Here is a 22,081-nt window from a genome sequence, read left to right as displayed (position 1 = left end):
GCTTAGACTGCAGGTTTTTCCAATAAAGTGCATTTACACCTTCCATGAAATTCACCTGACCATAAAGAAACATCTGACTGGACAGATACTTAACAATAAATGTTTAATTTTAGAAGGCTCAGAGCTTATAAATCGCTTATATTTAATTTAAATAACTTTTCATACACATCCCCTGAATAAGGGAGGATGTGTATGAATATTTCACGAGCCTCTTTAATTAACGCTCTAAGCTCTAAGCTCTTAGGTTTGGATATTTACTTTGATATTTAATATTGGTGTATAAGGCATTTTGAAAAAAGTAAGTAGGTCTTTAACAAACAGAAGCAAGAGAGTTAGTTAATGCTTGAACAGCAAGCAATATACTATAAAAAGGTTGAACAGTAACCAGAGGGATAAAATGTCACAACCTTGGGATGTGAGAAACTTTCTTTTTTATTACAGTAACTTCTCAACTATGGATCACATCCATGAAAACAGACTCTTTATCAGAGTAGTAAAGAAGGGTAGGGTGTGTAGGCCAATCAAGGAGGCATAAAAAAATTGAATACACACAAAAACATGTTCATGAGAGCCTGTAGTGCAAAGGTCAGTCTGTGGCCAGGCTATATTACTGTCATAAGACAAGTAAACTCCACCAGGTAAAACATTTACGTTCACATTCACATCTGCAAACTTATAATAATAAAATGGAAAAATTATTTTTATATTACACACTTGTTTGTTACAAAAATATTAGGTAAAAAAATGTATCTATAGGTAAACTAAAATAAAATATCAAAACCATTAGCATATCCATAACTAAGTTATAGAATAAGTTAAAAAGAAATATTGAATAAATCAACTTAATTGAACAAAAAAGTCAAACATATGACAACGGCATCTTGTAATGCAATATTGAAAACAACAACAACAAAACAATTTGGTGGACATTTTGCGGTATAATGCTACATTTGAATAAGTTCACGCTCATTGTGTTTATAAGATTCGCATTAATGGGCTACGCTTGTACTCTACTCTTATTCACCACTGTGGAATTCTCAGTATGGGAGAACCATAGCTCATAAATATTCATTTATCAAACAATGCTAAGTGTAATACAGTGTTGTTTTGGTTGCTCTGTCTTTTATTAGTAATTTACCAACATACGAGTGAGATATTTATTGATATTTGTCTCATTTCAAATGTCACTGTGTCTTTGCATTGTCAGTAGAAGAGATCGTGTTGTAGCTAGCTAAATAAAATAAGCTAGCTTTCCTCATCTTATCCTCATTGGTCTAGGCCCCGGTTGCCTAGCAACATCGACCTAGTCAGAGAATGTTGAATGGGTTATCTGTTCACCTGAGTTCACAACACACACACACACACACGCACACACATCACATTTCTGAATTTAAAAAAAAAAACTGAATTATTTCTCCATTGTGCTCATTTTCCTGAAAATACTTTTCAGATCATTGAGAAGAGTGGATTCACAAATCATGTTTATTCACACTGCTATCCGTGACACAGGGGCATGGTGGTGCAGTGGGTAGTGTCACCGCCTCACAACGCCAGTGTCCCTGGTTCAAGCCTGTGATAGTCTGGAGTCCTATGCTGTGTCTCAATTCACCTACAATCCGTCCTAAATGGTATGCTGAGATTAGAATAAGCGTGTCCCAAGTTGTAGTATATTGAAATGAGTTTCCCAAAGGTCCCTGGATGGTCTACCATTTTCGAAGTGCACACTTTTTCAGCAAATATTACCCACAACTCCTTGCGCGAGGGATATATATATATATATATATATATATATATATATATAGTATAGAGATATATAGTATAATTGATATAAGGAATAATGAATGAAGAAAAGCTAAATGCAACAAGGAGTTTGTTTACGGTGACCGTGTCCGTTACTAGGCAACAATGCTCTCTTCTGTTACATGACCTGTTAGTTAGTACTTTCCAGTACCTGCATATTATTTTGATACACACTCAAAAGTATGTACTTTTTCTTCACAAAAAGAGTACATACTTTTAGTGCATAGTGTCAGAAGGTGAATTGGGACGCAGCCCCAGATTCCAGGGTGTATTCCCACTTCATGCCCAGTGTTCCCGGGATAGTCTCCGGACTCACTGCATCCCTGACCAGGATAGAGCTCTTACTTAAAAATAACAGATTTTTAAAGAATTTTTTGTAAAGGTTTAGGACATTTCATTGTAGACCAAGTGTTACAGAAGTAAAGTAATTTAATTTAAATAAATAAATAAATAAAAAGGACACTTCAATAATGTCGTCACACAGGGGCGTGGCCTGTTGTCTAGACGACCACAATAACGGCCACCTGGAAAACTCAGAGCTTCTGTTAACGCACAAAGAGTTAATTTTCTCTCGAATGATTGGCTCTGGTTAGCTAGCTAGCTTCACACAACACGGAAAGAAAACAATTTGTTCGAATTTGTGCCAAAATACGCCATTTTTGACTGAGGAGATCTTAGCATGCTACATGCTATCGGAAAAAAAAAAAAGCCCGTTCACGCGCCCCTTCCCTTCTCTGATGCGCGAGAGGGAAACTTTCCCACAAGCTGTGGACTTCTGAGAGGGAGAGACGCGCTCGCGCTGCGAATCCGATTCACACACACACACACACACACACACACGCAGAGACACGCGCGCGCGCAGAGCTCGCGCTCCAGCAGCAGCAGCAACAGCTACAGCGCAGTAACAGCCGTTAGTTGGTTTTAGTTAGTTTAATCTGAAGAATAATGTCTTTTAATCGACTGGTATGCTAAATTTGGATACTTTTCTCAAACGGTTTCTCAAAGTAAACTAACGAGGAAGGATTTAAAAAAAAAAAAAAAAAAAAAAAAACATACCATTTCTGTTAAAGATGAACAGCCAAATGGAAAACGAGACTAGTGAATACAGCAACGGCCCCGAGGAAGAGGTGAGTTCATTAAAGGTGCAATAGGCATTTTTTAAAAAAAAATTCTTACTTGAACAAATAACCCGAAAGATAAGTAAACCATGAAAAAATATAAAGGTTTATACCGTGGCCTCAGCACACGTCTATTAATTGTTTGGGAAAACCCGTTTGGAAAACTGAATTCCGGTCCGGAATGCTTGCTTGTGTTTGGATACGCCTCCTGTCAGTCTCTTGCTGCGTCTTAATTCGCCTATTTTTATGCTATGTACTAAAAGTATGTACTCTTTTTGTGAAGAAAAAGTACATACTTTTGAGTGTGTAGCAAAATAATATGCAGGTACTGGGACATACTAACTAACAGGTCATGTACCCGAAGAGAACGTTGTTGCCTAGTAACGCACACCGTCACCGTAAACAACGCGTCACTGTAAACAAACTCTTTGTTGCATTTAGCTTTTCTTCATTCATTATTCCTGATATCATTTATACTATATCATTTAATTTACCATTCCCTTGATTTATATTTCCACATTTCATTTACACCTCTCTAAAATGCGTCCTTGAATTCGGCGAAGCAAACCATCACAAAACTCCTCCTCCTCCCTCGCTCAAGGAATTGTGGGTAATATTAGCTGAAAAAGTGTCCACTTCGAAAATAGTAGACCATCCGGGTACCTTCGAGAAACTCATTTCAATATACTACGATTTGGGACACAATTATTCTAATCTCGGATACTGATACTAGAAATGTTAAAAGTCTCAAGTTCTAATTTTTTATTTGACTTTTGTCTAAATGTCTAAATGCGTTACCTATTGGCTTAAAGGCAAACCTTATTTTAACACAGTTTATATCCAGATTTAACAAAAATGAATATACATTATGTTCTAGAGGCAACAACAAATCTGAAACATTACATTTTATTAGAATAATACAGTATTGGGATTATCTTTTGCCTTTATAGCTGCTGTGGATATTCTTTCTGTTTGTGAATGTATAAAATTTCACATTCAATATTTTTAAAACGCAGTTGAATACTAAATCTTTGTCATTTTTATAACTTGATTTTTCATTGTCATTTTCATAACTTCATGCAATTTCATGAAAATAATAAAAGCTCGATGGCTGTAAGGTTTTTTTTTTTGGCGTGTGTGTTCAGATAAGATTCCTCGGAGCTTCTCCTAACATTCCTAATATCTTTGATGGATGAAGTTTTGCAGTGAAACTCTGCGTTAGATTTCTTAATTAAGAGCCGATTCATCTGTTACAATCAATTCATTTTCTTTGGCTAGACTTCTGAGTTTCAGTCAGTAATAACCTGACCTTATAGAAAGCCAAGAAAAACTCTCTCTCTCTTTCTCTCTCTCTCTCTCTCTCTCTCTCTCTCTCTCTCTCTGTGTGTGCTAGTTCTTTATTTATTTAGTTCTTTTGCGTACAAACCCAAGCAGAACATATCATCGACATATCACGTATCGTCTTCAAATCTTGTGATGTGATGTGCTAATTTTGCCACATCATCTATCTCTGATTTTATTTGGACGTTTAGTGTGCTGTGTGTGTCAGACAGTAACACAGAAGCAGAGCTGGAAAATTACCTTTTTTATGACAGCTTCAAAAATCATCCCACAGGGCAGGTTTAATCATCCTAAAGCAACCCTTTATATATCTCAAATATATAAAAAACCTGGGCTTTTCTGTTATTAGTTATAAAAGAATAAATCACCTACTGACAGGACAAACCCTTACAGGGCTGTACAATGTGACTACACCGTCACATGCGCTGAGAGAAATTCATTCTGGGAGAGAAGGGTCACATGCGGGAAAGAATTGCAGCTCAACCATAAAACGATGATGATCGATAGAGTATTTACCAGTGGACCCAAGAAAAAAGCAAGCAATAGTGGCAATTAATTGTCATTTTTTCCCACATGGACAGACCAAGTCAGAGAGTGGATGATTCATATATTCATTAATGAACTCACAAGGTAATAAAAGCTCCAATGTGCTGCCCAGTAGGCTAGAACGTGGTAGCTAACGTAATTTAATAAGGTATGATGAACCAATTTGCTGGTTAAAAGCACTGAGTAAGGAATATCACACGACAGACAGTGCTGTTAGACAAAATATTACACGCTGCGGTGGTGTGCTACAAAGCGGATTATTTTTGTATAACAGCAAGTGTGTTATTCTGCTTTTATACCACAGCCTGGGTGACTTCTCGAATCTGATTGGTCAGAAGGCATACATTGTTTTTGTAAAACAGCACGGCTTGGAAATCTGTAACATGAGCGATAGGTTTATATTAATGCACTCGTTCTAAAGCGTTATCGTTTCTATAGTAACAGCACATACACAGGGGGCGCTCCACATAATCTAAGACTAATAATAAACAGATTTTAAAAACATGTTTTTGTTTAACAAAGTAAAATGTACAGTCGTTGATGCGATGAGTTTTTTTTGTTACGAGGCATTTATTTGACGTTTATCGTTTGTAAGCGCTTTGTAACAGTGATGGTGTTTTGTTAAGCTAAACGCACAGTCTGTCTTGTATTATTCCTCGTGTGTAATTTATTAATGAGCTTCACTTCAAACTTCGTGTTGTAGAACATCCACGAGACAAGTTACTTCCTGTTATCACTTACTTTATAAACAGTCGTTCTCTCACCAGTGTCACCTGTTCTCTTCCTCTTGAAGTCAATGAGACAAAAAACTTTTAGAGCGTCCATCGTACAAGTCACTGTGTACATTATGAGCTGTTACTATAGAAACAATAACATATTAGAGTGAGCACATTAATACAAACCTAGCGTTTGTATTACAGCTGAACTATTTTCCGAACCGTGCAGTTATATAAAAATGACCCACACCTTCTGACCAATCAGGTTTGAGAATTCAGATGCTCTATGGTAAAACAAAAACAAAAAAACAAACAATGGTCGATGTTTTAGCTATAAGATGTTGTGTGTGAGTCTGGTTAGCGTTTTTATTTTCTTTCAGTACGTTTAATTGTGTTAAATGAACTAAAACAGGCTTATAGTTACAGCACCAATATGACACACAACTGTGAAGCTTGTTAAGTTTAAACATAGCTACGAACCAAATAAAAACTTCTGGAGTAGTGCATTTTTTGTTGTTGTTATTGTTGTTGCTCATGGCGGGTTTTTTTTGGAAGCCAGACACTCAAAACACATAGGAATCCTAAACAAGATTAACCATCACGTCTCGTCACTGACAGCCATAGCTAGCTATAGATGTTTTATAAGCCTATAGTCTATACGGAATGACGTTAAGTCTGTTATGTAAACTGCAGCGAGTTTTAAGAATCCAGTCCCTACTGAAAACATGACTGCTGCCAAAAATAATTGTTACCGACTAAATTTTTTTTTATTGTTGGACCATTTCCCCCAAGCAAGAACTTTCATCGTCTTCGGTCTTTTTTTTTTTTTTTTTTTTTTTAAATAAACCCTATATACAGGATGCCATTAATTTTGAGCTCTGCAGAAGACTTGATTACTCCCACCTACACACTGCTGTTCTTTACAGCTAGAACCCTACGGCCAGACTGTAAAAATCTCCACTCTCTATAATAATCCTATGCATTTTGTTTCTTCTGAGTGTCAGTGTTAATGATATTTTTGAAATGTCCATGACGACACTGTCATAAAATAACGATTTATCATAAGAACAATTAGCGGCACATGGGTAGCATTGTCTATACAAATGTATCGTGTGTCTCACACCTGTTTCTCACAAATTCCTTAAATGTCACGCGGCAAATCCAGCTTTCGTCAAAATGAGTTGAGTGTTTGTGAGAGCAGCGTCTTCTCAGACGAGGGAAGGTCATGTGACCGAAACAGTGTTCATGGTCATGTGACTACAGTGACCTTTATAAAACTTTCTCACTGGAAAATAAAGATCGTTGATGACAGTTAGGGAAGGAGAGAGGAAGCATGAATGCCTTTCCCACTGTGTGATACAGTGTGTGTGTGTGTGTGTGTGTGTGTGTGTGTGAGAGAGAGAGAGAGAGAGACAGAGAGAGAGAGAGAGTCTTCCTGTACCAACTTTTTTTTGATCCCCTTAGTACAGCTAGACATTTTTTGGTATGTGTAGCTCAGTCTCATCCTCTAAGTGTGTGTGTGTGTGTGTGTGTGTGTGTGTGTGTGTGTGTGTGTGTGTGTGTGTGTGTCCCTCTGTGCAGCTCTACATGTCAGCACAAGGCCAGATGCAGAGCTGCCTTTGTAATACATGTGTGTACATACTGCTGTCATGGTTTATTTTTAAAAGCTCCGGGGGATTTGTCATCTTATCATGGCCATTTGTCCGCCATTTCAAAAGACAAAAAAGGCTTAGCGTCAGAAACGGCTGTCGGAGGACAAGTGTGTGTGTGCGCTCGAGTGTGTGTGTGCAAGAGAGAGAAAATCAGAGTCTGACAAACTGCTTTCACTCGTCTCAGTATTAAGAAGCAACTCAGGAGTAGGTACTCGTCGATTAAATAAAATGATTAAAATAAGTCGCTGAAGTGCTGTTTTCCCAATTGTGTCGCAGAGTTAAAAAATAGTGAACAGCGCCTGTTTGGTTATGATTAGTATTTATACCTAATTTATACCTACATCGCTGTCCAGTTCTCCATTCTGATTGGTCAGAAGGTGTCGAATCATTTATACCACAGTGCGGTGGAACTCTAGCAGCACTCCGCTGCGCGTTGTCCCCCATCACACCACCCTGGCATGCATTATTTTCATCTAGCAGCACAGTCTGTCGTATGTTATTCCTTAACAGCAGCACTTCCAGCTGCAAAGTTTATATTAAAGCCCTCCTTCTAATATGGTTGTGTTTCTATAACAACAGCTCATACACAGGTGGACGAATCTGCGTAAGCAGATTAAAAATGCATAATCGTAGATATGGTGATGTATTCTGTAAGGAGATGTTTATTTAGCATTTATGAAAGGAGTCTCCAGAGTCAGAGCTTTCTAAATGTCCAAGGTAAAGCTGTTTCGTGTTTCCACAATATTATTAAACGTAACTATAAATAAAAAGTATGACATGTTATTGTTTAATTAATAAAAACAACCATAATTGATGTGGTATAAGAGGAAGAAAACACTTCACGACGTGCTGTTATAGGAAAATAATCAACTTCAGGTTGATGCAGTAACTCTGCTTCACGTCAAGGCTGCTGTCGTTGATTATTTTCCTGTAACAGCAACCCCCAAGTGTTTTATTCCTTTCATATTGAGTAATGTATGCTGTGTTTACCTGAACAGCTCACTCCTGTGTTATTTACTCACTGTGTTATTCACCGCTCAGAGTTTACTGATTGACGCAATGTTGGGATTTTCAGTGATATTTGACTAGCCGTCGATGCGAAGTATAATTACAGTGTCATTTTATTCACACAGAGTTGTTTCTTAGTAGTTTACCATCATATCCATGGAAATTACTCGTATCCTCATTGTTTTTGTCTAGTTTTCATTGTCACTGTGCTTTGACATTGTTTGTATTAAATACTTACCAGTTACACTACCAATAAAAAACCCTGCTCATAAAAGGGGTTTCTTCATTTGCCTAATTCTAAACTATTTTAGAATATTAATGTAGATATTAACACTGTGTAATAACACATAAGGAATTATGCCGTGACCAAGAAAAGTGTTAAACAAATCCAAAATGTGAATTCCTAACAGTATTGCTGATGAAGCTTTGCACATTTTCTCAACCAGTTTCATGAGACTTGTTATAAACGACTGATTAAAGCGATATATTTTGATTCAGAAATCAGTTTTAAGTGGACATTCATGTCTAAATTTTGAGTGCTCGTGTATGTGTTAGCTAGCTAAATCTTTATTATGCTCAGGGGTCCATGTTTCCAGGTTGCCTAGCAACAGTGTTTTCAGGACTTTAAGGTGTTGAAGAATGAGCAACTAAGAAACAAACAAACAGAGACAACTAAATACCCCATTGAGGGTTTAATGTGAGAGGTGAGACAGCTGGTTCCAGCTTCAGTCTCTCTCTCTCTCTCTCTCTCTCTCTCTCAGCATGACCTGTAGGCTTCTGTCTTCTCTTAACCAGCAGAAATGTGAAATTTTGCTCATTATTTCATCACTCTTATTAAATGAAATTCAGTTCTCACTTTTTGTGAATGTCTCTCTCTGCCTCTGTGTGTCTGTCTTTCTGTGTGAGTGTCTGTCTCACAGTGAGTCTCTCTCTCTCTTTCTCTGTGTCTATCTCTTTGTGTGTCTGTCTTTCTCTAAGTGTCTTTCTCTGTGTCTCTCTTCCTCAGTGAGTCTCTTTGTCTGTCTGTCTCTTGTCCTCATTGAGTCTCTCTTTCTCTCTCTCTCTGTCTCTCTTCCTCAGTGTGTGTGTGTGTGTGTGTGTTTGTTATTGTATACTCTTCTGCCCCTCTTCTGAGAGTTGCTTCATCAGTGTAAATGTTTGAGTACCACAATGTTGCTTAAGAAATAAATAGTTTGTTGTATAACATAAATAAACTCAAAGCAGTGTGTTGGTTTGTTATATTGTGAACAATATGCTGCCATGCGTTACTTACAGTAATGATGCTCATTAGCGCGGGAGTAAAACTTTTTGAAATCCAACATTCAGTATGAAACTATTCTGTTTCATTTTGCATCATATCACATTGTTTACAGAGTGTGTGTATATTTATAAGAGTTACAGCCTCTTCCCTTCTTATCACGTCTGTGGCGTCTCACTGCTCTGTGTGCTTCCTGTCAGCATGTGTTAGTCCAGTACAACGGACTAAAATTTCTGAAGGTTTGACATGAGTAACATTCATTGTTTAGTGTGTGTGTGTGTGTGTTTAATCCTCTCCTCACTCTCAGTCTTTGAGCATGCATGACCTCAGCAAGAAAAAACCCCTTTTATGGTCATGAGTCATACAGGGAAGAGAGAGAGCGAGAGAGAAAGAGAGAGAGAAGGAAAGAAAGAGAGACTGAGTGAAATAAGGCACGAGACACCCCTGACTCCTCAGCTGAGATTTAGGAGTGTGTTGATCAGGTGAGCTTGTCTCATTGTGTGTGTGTGTGTGTGTGTGTGTGTTCTGTGTGTCCAGCCAAGCAGAAAACTACAGGGACTGTTGGATAAGTCTCTGGTTCAGCATGCATACCTCCATATACCGAGGTAAACAATTAATACCAACCATGTTTAAGGGAGGCAGAGAGAGAGACCCAGAGAGAGAAAGAGAGAGAGAGAGAGAGAGAGAATCATTAAAATGCTAGGACCTTTCTCTAATTTGGATGATTAATAATCTGGAAACTTCCCCATGTTCTCCCAAATTCTATAATTAGGCAGCTAACTAGCTTTTACGTAACTAGCTCACAGTTGTCAAAAGTTGATGTGAGTGGGATTTCACAATCTAAAGTACTATTTGGACAGGATTAGATTTCCAGACGTGTACGTTAAGTAATGCTGCTGGAGAACATCTATAGCTTGGTAGCTCTATGATTGATAATTACATAATTTCCACTGGTCCTTTTCTAGAAGGAAAAATACAGCAGAGGCTTTCCAGATACGTGCACATGCAGTTCGTAAAAATGACTGACATGTTGGATTCAATTGGGACTTAAGTCTCGAGTATTTTTTTTTTAATAATAGCCAAAACTGTCAAAATACACTACAACAGTCTTGTTCATCACTAACATTAGCTAACTAAGTTTAGCTAGCTAGCTTAGCATGGAGGTTTAGCAGATTTTAACAGATTTTCTGAATCTGAACATCTGAACCTGATGTCTAGCCTAATAGCCAATTCTCCAACACAAAGAAATAACCATTCACAATGCTCAGAGCATTAGCATCATCTGCAGCATGTACAGCAAAACTATAAAAAAAAAAAAGTAGCTTTGGTTCATTAATTTCCAGAAATGTACAGTATTGTAAAAATGGCATCACTCGTTATGACATTTTATGTTCTCGTGTATCATTAAGCCCTTCTCTTAGCCTGCTCCTAGTAATAAACAGCTCTTGTGTTCACTAAAGTTGTGATTTCACAGCTGTCCAACCAAGTGCTAAACCCCCTCCTGGAAATAACCGATAGATTCCCCGTCTCAAATTCAGATAAGAGAGATGAGATGGTAAGTGTGAGAGCTTCTAAACTGGCCAGACTAATCAGAGCCTCCAGTTGCTAGGTTATCTCTGTTTGTTTTGATGTGTAACTGGCGGCTGATCTCACTCAGGTCTTTGCTTGGATTGGACTCAAGGAGTGGAGCGTAGATCACTGAATAGACCTGTGATCTTCTGTTCAACTCAAAGAATTTGTTTTAGATAGAAAAATAAATATGAGACTTTGTGTGCTTGGTTCACTTTCTGTAAATCATTTGCAAAAAAATCTCTTTCTGTCTATTGTTTATCTCAATAGATGATGAAATAAAAGTGTTTTTCCATTTGCAGTTTGTCACTGTAATGGACTCTGAATGGAGAAACTCGTCTTGTGCTCGTCACGTCTATAATGCAAAAAAAAAAAAGTCACCTCTGTGACGGCAGTTTTTTATTAACAAAGTATTCCTAAAACAAGAAATATTTTCAAGTGATGCTTTCTGCGATGATCTTTAATATTCCCAGAGTTTGTAGAAAACGAGTAGTCTCCCAGAAAAGTTTGTCTGTTTGATGTCACATCCATAACGCTGAATTTTCTGAAATGTCTGAAAAATATATTTGAAAGATTTACATCAATACATGAGTTTTTAAGATTTGTATGCTTTGTCCTCAAGAGGTTAAATAACAACATATGCAAAATGACTCATTGATTCTTAGCTAGTCTTTTTCAAAGTGAGCGCAGATGCCACATCCATAACGCTGGTGTTCCCCTGTCAGAACCAACACTCCATATATTTGATGTATAAACAATGCCATTTTCTCTATATTTCAACCAGGGAAGGTAAATACAGTGAAATATAGACATGAGTGAACAATTAAACATTATGTTTCCATGGTAACATTGACATTCGTGTGGAATTGCTCCGTAGTCCATCCATCTCACTCCACATGGATGAACTTTTTTTTTCTTTTCACCGACTTCCTGTAGCTGTCCACATAAGATTTAAAATCCTGATGCATGCCTACGAAGCCAAAAATGGACAAATACCCCCTTACCTCATGATTCCACCCTCAACATGTCTGCATGTGCCTCATCGACTTCTGTAATGGAAATAAAAACCTTTTTATTATTTCCTTTTATTATGTAAGTAGTATGTATGTATTACTTATTTTCTTATGTATTTACTGCTTCCTGTTTCTTATGTATTTATTGTGTCCTCTGGTATAAAGACAGTTTTTCCAAATAGTCAACAAAACACTTCTGTCTGCTAAATTCCATAAATGCACATTGGAAGGCTTTCTCTGAGCCTCTAGCATGGCTCGATTGGACACACTGTCTTTCAAGGTACAAGAAAGACATGTATCTAGACTCTCCTCTGTCCTGGCACTCAGGTGGTGGAATGATCTCCCTCTGGCTGTCCAACCATGTGAATCACTGGCTGTCTTTAAACAGAGACTAAAGACCTACCTCTTCACCAAGCACTTGAATTGGCACTTTATTTGTATATTTAAAAAATGACTGGAATGCCAAAGCTTTTTACTCTAGGCTAAAGACATACTGTATCTCTGCATCCTTTCACGTACTGTATGCAGTAAATCGAGCCCTGGCGAGTTTGCCCTCCTGGTGTGGTTTTGTTTGGGCAGCTTTGATCAATAACACTGAGGTGAAGACCAACACAACCAGCTGGCATCCAGTTCTGAATTGATCCAAGTGCAGAAAGTGAGACTACTGTATTGTGTGTTATGGGCTGAAGGCAGCATTTTTTAGCTGAATGTTGCTAAAGTGACACGAATCATCAGTGAAAACAGTTCTCTGTCTCCACTGCACAGGTGCGGACTCTGTTTGTCAGCGGTTTGCCATTGGACATCAAACCCCGTGAGCTTTACCTGCTGTTCAGGCCATTTAAGGTGAGTTACACGTCGTTACTGAAAACACCAAGAATCCAAACCAGGCACAGAGGAGAACCACAGACCAATCTGAGTACTTGAGGGTTAAGGGTCCAACAGAAAGTCACGGCTCACCAGCAGACAACCTTAATCTCATGGCATATGTTATCAATCTGAGAAAATACCTCAAATGCCTCACATTTTGTAACAGAATATTGAATCAGCATCTGAACATCAAACCTAGTCATTTTAAATGTAATTTCTGAATGATGCTAGCAATTAGTAAGAGAATAAGTTATGACCCTTCAATAAGCTTAAATATAGCAACAAAATTGTAAGTGAATGTTTAGATCTTGTACTTCCTGTTGTACTTCCTGTTGTGCTTCGCCTCATATGGTGTCTCTTTGGTAAATATTTCATGGCAACAGTATGATTACGTCATAAAAACATCTAGACACAGCATTTAAGATTTATGAAAAATGTATTAGAATACAGTTTTATTTATACCACTGTCAGTACAATATAAAATGTTGATCCTTCTATATTTTGTACCAGTGATTCCAAGACAAAAAGCCTTAACACATTGTTTAAATATTATATATAAATATTATAGTAGTAATATAAATATATTATAGAAGTAATACAGATACTGGATAAAGATTTTTACTTTTGTCTGTAAATATATGTCTTGAGTTTGGTATTGGGAGAATAAACTTTTAAAATATTACACCTTGAAATGAAATGACTGGTATAGCTCCTGTAACTGTATTAGATATCTTAGTGATGATAATAAAGTAATCATTGTGCTTTTTGTTTTGTTTTGTTTTTTTTGTTTTGTCTTAGGGATATGAAGGTTCGCTGATCAAACTTACATCAAAACAGGTGAGACACTGAGCGGTAACTTGTTTCTATATAAGAAGCTTTGCATACATTCTGCACGTCATGTGTGTGAAATAACACATATAAAGATCATATGTGTTTAGATGATATGTGCTCTCTGTCGGTTTTGATTATCTCATGTGCAAGGTGATAATTAGCTTTTGTTAGATTGTTCTTTAATAGGTTACAATAGCTCTGATGAAGTTCTGATGTTCTTATTACTAGTGAGTCTTCTTTATGACGCAGTATCCAGGCACGGCCTCTAAACATCTTATACGTTATAATAATAACTCTAATAAGAAGTCTTCTACCAAGCACTAGGGCTTAGGACACAGATTTACAGACAGCTGGCTTGAAATACAGTAAAAGCCCAGCTGTCATTGGATGTTTGCTGTTTGTGTTTCAGCAGAGCTGCATGTGTTTGTACTGGTGTTGCTTGTCCTATTTTATTTTGATTGACAAATTCCCACAAGGATCTACAGAAGGGTTCATATCTGGCTCTAGAGGATCACACTCGCACAGCAGCACCATACACACTTCATGATGTGCAAATTAGCAGAGACAGTGTATGTGTGAGTGTGAGTGTGTGCGTGTGTATGTGTATGCAGACAGAATGAGGGCATTCAGAGTTCATTCAATGTGTTATTCAAATAATAAATTGACAATATGTGTTATCTTCTTACGCTTCCTTCATATAGGATTTTTTTCCAACCACAGGGTCTATTAGAACTCTTTTATTAGAACAAAACAGAGCTCAGAATACAATGTGTGAAACTTTCAAGCTTTTACGCTTCATCTGTTGTAGCAATTTTTATTATCATTGAAGTGCTTGTTTTAACCCTGTAAAGTCACAGGATTAGTCTTACATGTCTCACTCCCATAACTCTCCCATTAGGTTCCACTTTGTTTCTGAATAACTTGTAGAGGTTAGTGAGCAGTATGTTACTGGTTTAATGGGGTATGTTGGAGTTTAATGGGGTGGTCAATATATGCAACTGAAAAACTCATTCACCAAGAGCACTGCATACGAAAAAAATACGTGGAAGCAAATTTAATCATCAGAATGGATCACCCAGAAAATACAGACAACTCTCGTCATGTATCTATTAAAGCAATCTTTTAAATTTATGTTGCCAATGCACCCATAATATCTTGAGCAATCCAATTTAATCGCTGGAAGAAGTACAATTATCTGCCCACTAGAGTTCTTTTTATATTTCTGCAGAATGTTTCTCTCATTTTACAGATGAAGTGAATGAGTGTTTCACATCCAAAAGTGCGTTTATCAATCGAAAACACCAGGAAGTAGGAACATCACTGACTTCCTGTGGAGGAAGGTTTCCCAGAGGTTTCCCAGAACAGTCAGTCGGAGAGTGTGCGTGTGTGCATGTGTGTATGTGTGTGTGTGTGTGTGTGTGTGTATGTGTGTGTGTGTGTGTGTGTGTGTGCGCGTGTGTTATAGCAGGAGATGACAGCAATAATGTAAATCAGTCGATTCCAGGCCTCTCAAGAGACACAAAGACATCACCATATATAGCAGTATGGCTCAGAGTCACTATTAATAACAGCCCTGTGTTCCTTCACAAGGGAGCGAGGAAGTGTGTGATACAAAGAAAGAGAGAGAATTAAGGGAAAGTGTGCGTAAGAGAGAGCAAAGAAAAGTGTGTGTGTGTGTGTGTGTGTACGTATGTGAAAAGACAAAAAATAGGGTATGAGAGAGTGACCATAAAAGACAGGGAGAAAGAGAGGGAGAGAAATATGTGCATATATCTGTCTCTCCCTCTCTCTCTCTTTCTAGTGACTGAACTCTGAATGGCCTCATCCTCCCTGCACATTTTTCTCCTCTTTTCAACACACACACACACACGTGTTTGCCTGTCTTACTATCCATCTGAGGACCTTCTACAGGCATAATTATTAATGAAGCTAATTAATGCTAGGCTATGCCTTAATCTAACCGTAACCTCAGTAACCAAACAGAAACATTTTAGTTTTGTTTTTTTTTTTTGTTTTTTTTTTTTTTTTTTTTTTTAATAAAAGGTTCAAAAAAAAAAAAAAAGAACAGCGGGGACCAGCTAAATGTCACCACAAGATCAAAAATGTCAGATATTCCTACCTTTAACCTCAGTATGCAAAAGAAAATCTTTTTTGGCTGTTTCGGTATAAAATATAAAAGCTGTTTTTGTTTAAAAATGCACTTTTTCTCATAAGGTACATTTATATTTCAAAACAGACTTGGAGCACAAGGTCACATATTCCTGTCTTTATGAACATATCTTAACAAAATGAATGTTTCTTTTTTCACTCTAACCCTGTTCTGTCTGTCTTCGCTTCTGTTTCTGTTCTCTGTTCTGTAGCCGGTCGGCTTTGTGAGCTTCGACAGCAGATCAGAGGCTGAAGCAGCCAAGAATGCCCTGAATGTAAGTATCATTTTCTTATTCAATAAGAATAATATGCTGCTATGCCAGACATTCTTGCACCAGCACCACACTCACTACCATGCCACTAACATGTCACTGTCAAGCTAAAAATGGTCCACTGCCTGAATAATATCTGATTAGTGATGGTCTTGTAGTGGTACAGAGGGGTTGAGACACTGTGCATCACTACACATAGGATAATCAGTAATTGTATGCACTACAATATATGAAGGTGTAGCATTTGACCTCACAAGTAAGTGTAATTTCCAGACCGATCTCCGGAGCCGAAACACAGCACACGTTGCATAGAACAAAAATTTCACTCACTATTCGCTAGTTTAGACTCTCCGCATGCCAACATTATTTCTCTGCTTTATTGTCGAGTTAATTCCATTTCTTTGATGCGTGTGATCGATGTGTGTTGAAGTATGCTGTGTTTGAAAGCAGCAGGGAGCCGGGACAAATTAACATGGTGTGGAATCTCATTATGTCTCTGTGGAGTGTTTCAGTTGCTCGAGACATTAAGTACAAGAGCCTACATAATCCTACTCAATACCACTCAGTCCATGAGAATCGGGACATTACGTTCAGTAATACAGATGAGGGGACTAGAATACACCCCTGTGGAACTCCACATGCCGAGCATCCTGAAATATACACTGTCCAGCACTTATCCGAGTTGCTAACTAGAGACTACTTCCTATTATAAGTTATAACGATCCACTCAGCTAGCACTGAGTCAGCAAGATACTAAAGTAAAACTATTACTATTATAACTCAAATAACTACTCTTTATAACCTTGGTGAGCAGAAAAGCATCTCAGAATTCATAAAATGTCGAAGCTTGAAGTGGACGGGATACTAAAGCTGAAGACCACATCAGATGCCACTCTTTTCAGCCAAGAACAGGAATCTGAGGCTACAGAAACCTAGACTGAAGAATTCGCCCCTCTTTGTCTATGTCCTACCCCCAAGTGTGTCTCATCAGGGTGTTTGTTAAAGTTTTTTTTTTTTTTTAAACCTTCTTATGTGATGGCTAAGACAAGAGAAATGGAGGAAATTAATAAGGTGTGTGTGTGTGTGTGTACGTTTGTAATCCACTTATGCTGAGTTGACGTTGTGTTCAAAGTGCCTGAGGCGACATTTCTTTCTTTACAAAACCATGTCTTTGTTGGACTTGAAGTGGCCTATTGTTTATGCTCCATACAGTTTCATGTCTTATTGCTGAAAGTCAGAGGAAAAACACGATGTGGTTATTTTAAGTGTGTTTGTGTCGGGCCATAGCGCAGATGTCTAATATTGATTCTGAGCATGCTGGTAGCCACAGCGACCCGGGCAACATTCTTCTTCAGTGTTTGCAGAGACAGACTGATGCGTGTTATGTCTGTCTGTAACTCAGACTTTTCTGTCTGAGCAAATGACTTTTCTTCTTAAACAGATATCTGCTGCAGTGGAATCTATTTAGAGCCAATAAAGGGGATGACAGCATATCAGTCTGACAAAATGATGTTAGCTAGTTAAGCTATGTTGGTGCAGACAATGACATTTCCAAGTGCTTGAAATCTGCTTCTTTAAAATCTGATTTTTTTAAAAGGTATAAATCAGAAGAAGTGGTGTTTCAGTAACTCAATTAGGGAAAGAAAGTGGATGTGTTTAGTGGAGTTCAGGCTTTTGCACTGTGCATAAAAGGAAAGTGACAAATAACTGACTGAAGCCTGTTTCTCTCTTCAATGCCACAACACTATTTGTGAAGATGCTGGCAGTGTGTAAAGCATGTCTGGATTGCAGCACTAACACATACCTTCAGATGCCATACAATCAGCTGGTTACTAATAAGATACTACTTGCTGTGCTAAAGATATGATACAATGTGACCCTTCTGTTGTGTCCCTTATGTAGCAGAGCCCGTTCCAGTTGGTCCCGTACATTTTTTTTTTAGATTTTAGAGTACTATAATTGTAATATTTATTGTTAAACCTCCAGTATGTCATCATGTCTGTGTAAATAATACTGATGGAAATGAGGTCTGAAGGTACATTCACACATACAGCGACTCACAGCAACAAAGCAACCAGAGACCATTTTCTGTGAGAGCTGGTGACTTCGACAGCGTCCGCTGGCGACTAGATGTGGGCGTGTCCAGCGAAGCAACAAAGTTGAGAAAAGTTTAACTTTATGCAAATTTGGAGCAACTTGGTGCAGTGACTGCCAATGGGAGTGAAGACAGTAGGGTGCACATGATCCATGGCTTTAAACGTGCCAAGGCCATAAGCTAAGCTAATCTAATTGGCACTTGTGCTTTCGATGGCTATAATGGCAAAGAGCACACATTGCTTCTCCTTCATCTCACATGAAATGGTTCATATACACAGTGGTGAATATTATATACAAACGAATGTTTAATTTTAATTTTAGAAAACAAAAAAACTGGAATGCTAGTTGCACCACCCTCTGATAAATGTTACTATGGCAACCAATAGTAGGAACACCTACTGGCAAATTCATAGTACAGCGACTGGTGACTTGCAGTGATAAAATCGCTGTATGTGTGAGCGTAACTTGAGTGATTTTGTCATCTTTGGGCATCCTCTTCACACCACACCCTCGACTGAGTAACATGGAATTCTTCTCTGCAATAGACATTAAAAAACCTTTTTCAGCTGATTGTGAAGAAATAAATACAGGGTGTTTGAAAATCAGGAACCAATAAGAGTAAAACTACATATAGTTAATTTGTATTTATTATTATTATTATTATTATTATTATTACAACATATACTCTATGCATTTTCTCAGTTGCTGTATCATGTTTTTGCAGATTTTGCTTAACATATTCAGATCAATATAATTGCTCAACATATTCCCATTGGTTTTTGATGTTTCAGACACCCTGTACACTGATATGTAGATTACTGGGACTACTGATGATGAAAGAGACATGAATGATGTCTCTGGTTGCTTAACAGTGTGTGTGTGAGAGTGTGTCAAAGCTTCAATAAGGGACATTTTTCCTTTGACCATGTCTTAAGGGAGTTCGTTTTGACCCGGAGATTCCCCAGACTTTACGGCTGGAGTTCGCCAAAGCCAACACAAAGATGGCCAAGAGCAAACTGGTAGGGACGCCCAACCCCCCTCCATCTCAGCAGAGCCCTGGACCGCCTTTCATCAGCCGGGAAGCTTGTAAGTAACACACACACATACACACACACACACACACACACACACACACACACACGGATCGCTGATAAGATCAGAGGCCCCCCAAACTGCACCCATAATCAGCCTATTAGCATTCCCTTTCCAATGAATTTGTCTGAGATAGCAGGTCTGATTGGGAGAGAAGTTAGGAAACACCCTGTATAATGCAGATCATGTGGGTTAGTTTTGCTTTAGTAACACAGAACAATGATTCCTTTCACTACCCTGTAATGATTTCATATTTGTAGTAGTGTTGGCAAGATACCGACCACCATTATTGTTGCTTTTACCTGTAGTAGGTTTGGTGCATGAATCCAGTTACACTAGTTTTTTTTTATTTATTTATTTATTTTTACCATGAATATGATACTTTGATAAGTGTTGCTCACTTGATCCGCATTCTCAAAGTCATTAATGACTAGTAACGGAAAAAAAAAAAACTTTTAAGATTTAAAGGATGCGTAAAGATCTTACACATTTCCATACAGTTTTCTCTTTACCATGTTCTGTTTCATAATGAAGCAGAAATATTTATATTTTTAGAACTTGATCGAACGATACTTTGTTCTGAGAGAGGATTAGTAATGAACAGCCTGAAATTACAACCATTCCTCACCTCAGAAATATTTAGACATGATTTACCTAATGTGATAATTACTTAGAGATCTCCCAGCATGAGATGTCTGTGTGTAAAACGCTGTCTCTCTGTGAGTCATTGAGTTTACTGATAAAATATTCAGCCTTGTCTTGGATTTTTGTTTTTCTAATACCCTCATTTTTTAGTTTTTTTTTATTACCCTCAAAATCTAATTTTGAACTTGTGTGTATCTCTGGAATCTTTGATCCATTGCCCCTTGATACATTTCCCTTAATGGGACGAGGATTTTTCCATCCTCATGACATCAGTCGTCTCCATGATTTTGCACATTTTTAAGTAACACACACACATGTACACACATTTATTTTACTACAATGCTAGCTTAGATTACTATAATGCTATGTTTGATGTAATCATGTTTATAATAAGGATCGCTTTGATTTACAGTAAATGTCGCAATATAGGTGATTGTGCAGTTTCAGCTAAATTGCAAGATACAATCAATGAATAAAATCAAAATAAAATCAATGAATAAACTACAACAATGTGCATCATGTGTTTGAATGGACATGACGTCCTAGCTATAAAGAGATGAAAGCACACACCCAGACACATTCCAGCTGTGGATTTTGCTGGTTGTGCATTCCTGTTAAGTGACTAAGCCTTATCTTGAATCTGCTGGAGTGAAACAAAGACGCCCCTTGCGGTCCCTGAGCAAAAATATGGAAGAAAACGATTATCAGAGAACATAACGTAATGAGACACTGCTCCATGAAAGAGAATTGGTGGTAATTAATACAGGATAGTGTTCTGCACTGCATTCTGTTCCTGATAGTTATGTCAGATAAGATTGCTTCATGTTAGAGGATACTTACTAGAATGAAACTGAATCATTGTGTGTGTGTGTAACATATTACAGATCTTCACTCTTCTTGTTTGAAGTTGTGATCTTCATGCACTGGTGGGATTTACTGCACTGTACACACACACTCTAAGCCTTTACAACCCAAAACTCTGTTTAAAGCAACTTGACTCATATAGACTAATTTAAAGCGTTATCACCACTGATAAACTCCACATGTGTGTGAGTGAGTCAGGGCACTCTGTGTACTGTCAGTGTGTGTGTGTGTCAGTGTGTGTCTCTGTGTGTACGTCTCAGTCTTGTTCCCGTTGTGCTTCCAGATGAGCTCACAGTTCCTGGTCTGTATCCTAGCAACCCTGACGTGTGGGCATCGTACCCGCTGTACCCTGCTGACCTATCACACACCCTCGCACCCGCTTTCACCTACCCCTCCTCCCTACACGCTCAGGTAACACACTCACACACGTACCTGCGCAGATCTGTACACCAGAGTCCACAAGTCTAGCGCACTACCAACATTAAACACTAATCCGACACGACAATCAGCTGATCGACGCAGCGTTAATTGGCTTGGTCTCCTAACAACTAACATATGATGTTAACTCAATGAGTACACTCCTCTGTTTTTCTGTTGTAAGAAATTTTTTGATTATTGATGCTACTTTTGCACACCCAGCATCTGCACCATATCACACCTGCACAGGTGCCCTGCTACTGTAAATTACACTGGAGTGTACTGACTGAGCACTTTCACACCTGCTAAACTCACAGGTTGCTATGAAACACACACACAGAGACACACACACACACACACACACGCACACACACACAGGCCTTGACGTTAGGCTTGGAAGCCAGGCATCAGGTTTTTGTTGTCAAAACGGACGCCAATACTTGGTGTAACATTTTAAGATATGTAATTATATGCCGCAGATTAATAATTATGTCCTTATATATGAGAATTTTTAAAGCATTTATGTTTAAAGCAGAATATTCTTTAACAGATACTGATTTTCTTTTATATTAATAAATGCCTCACCTCCCACACAGCACTTTTCTCTTGTTTAAGTTTGACTTTGTCATAAATAATGGCATTATATCGTGGATTTAAAAAAAAAAGAAGTTTGTTTTATTGTTGTCTGGTGTCTGGTTTCGATTATATAACAATATAACGATACAAGAAAAATTATATTTTAATTGATGTATTGGTTTTAATGATTTTCATCATTGTTACAAGGAAAGAAAATGCCTTGATGCCAGCAGAAGCCGCAAATTGGCAGT

The 22,081-nt window shown here is 37.9% G+C and overlaps 1 protein-coding gene across 6 annotated transcripts in view; it reads left to right on the top strand.

The window, feature by feature from the left end:
• The first annotated feature begins 2,328 nt into the window (after positions 1 to 2,328).
• The window catches only part of LOC113545773 (RNA-binding protein with multiple splicing-like), a 32,157-nt gene continuing 12,404 nt past the window's right edge, over positions 2,329 to 22,081 (top strand). For 3 of the 6 annotated variants that reach the window (XM_026945354.3, XM_026945355.3, XM_034301270.2), the window contains exons 1-6: positions 2,332 to 2,927; positions 12,787 to 12,864; positions 13,687 to 13,725; positions 16,080 to 16,142; positions 19,172 to 19,322; positions 21,121 to 21,248. In XM_026945354.3, the coding sequence (XP_026801155.1) occupies positions 2,871 to 2,927; positions 12,787 to 12,864; positions 13,687 to 13,725; positions 16,080 to 16,142; positions 19,172 to 19,322; positions 21,121 to 21,248 (516 nt within the window). In that variant the 5' untranslated portion in view covers positions 2,332 to 2,870. Of the gene's footprint in view, positions 2,928 to 12,786; positions 12,865 to 13,686; positions 13,726 to 16,079; positions 16,143 to 19,171; positions 19,323 to 21,120; positions 21,249 to 22,081 lie in introns of all 6 variants that reach the window. The other 3 variants (XM_034301271.2, XM_034301272.2, XM_026945356.3) reach the window with 2 other exon arrangements.

The sequence above is a fragment of the Pangasianodon hypophthalmus genome, chromosome 28, assembly GCF_027358585.1.
Source record: "Pangasianodon hypophthalmus isolate fPanHyp1 chromosome 28, fPanHyp1.pri, whole genome shotgun sequence".
NCBI lineage: Eukaryota > Metazoa > Chordata > Actinopteri > Siluriformes > Pangasiidae > Pangasianodon > Pangasianodon hypophthalmus.
Note: the sequence above shows the minus strand (reverse complement) of the source record. Positions and strands in the feature narration are given on the sequence as shown.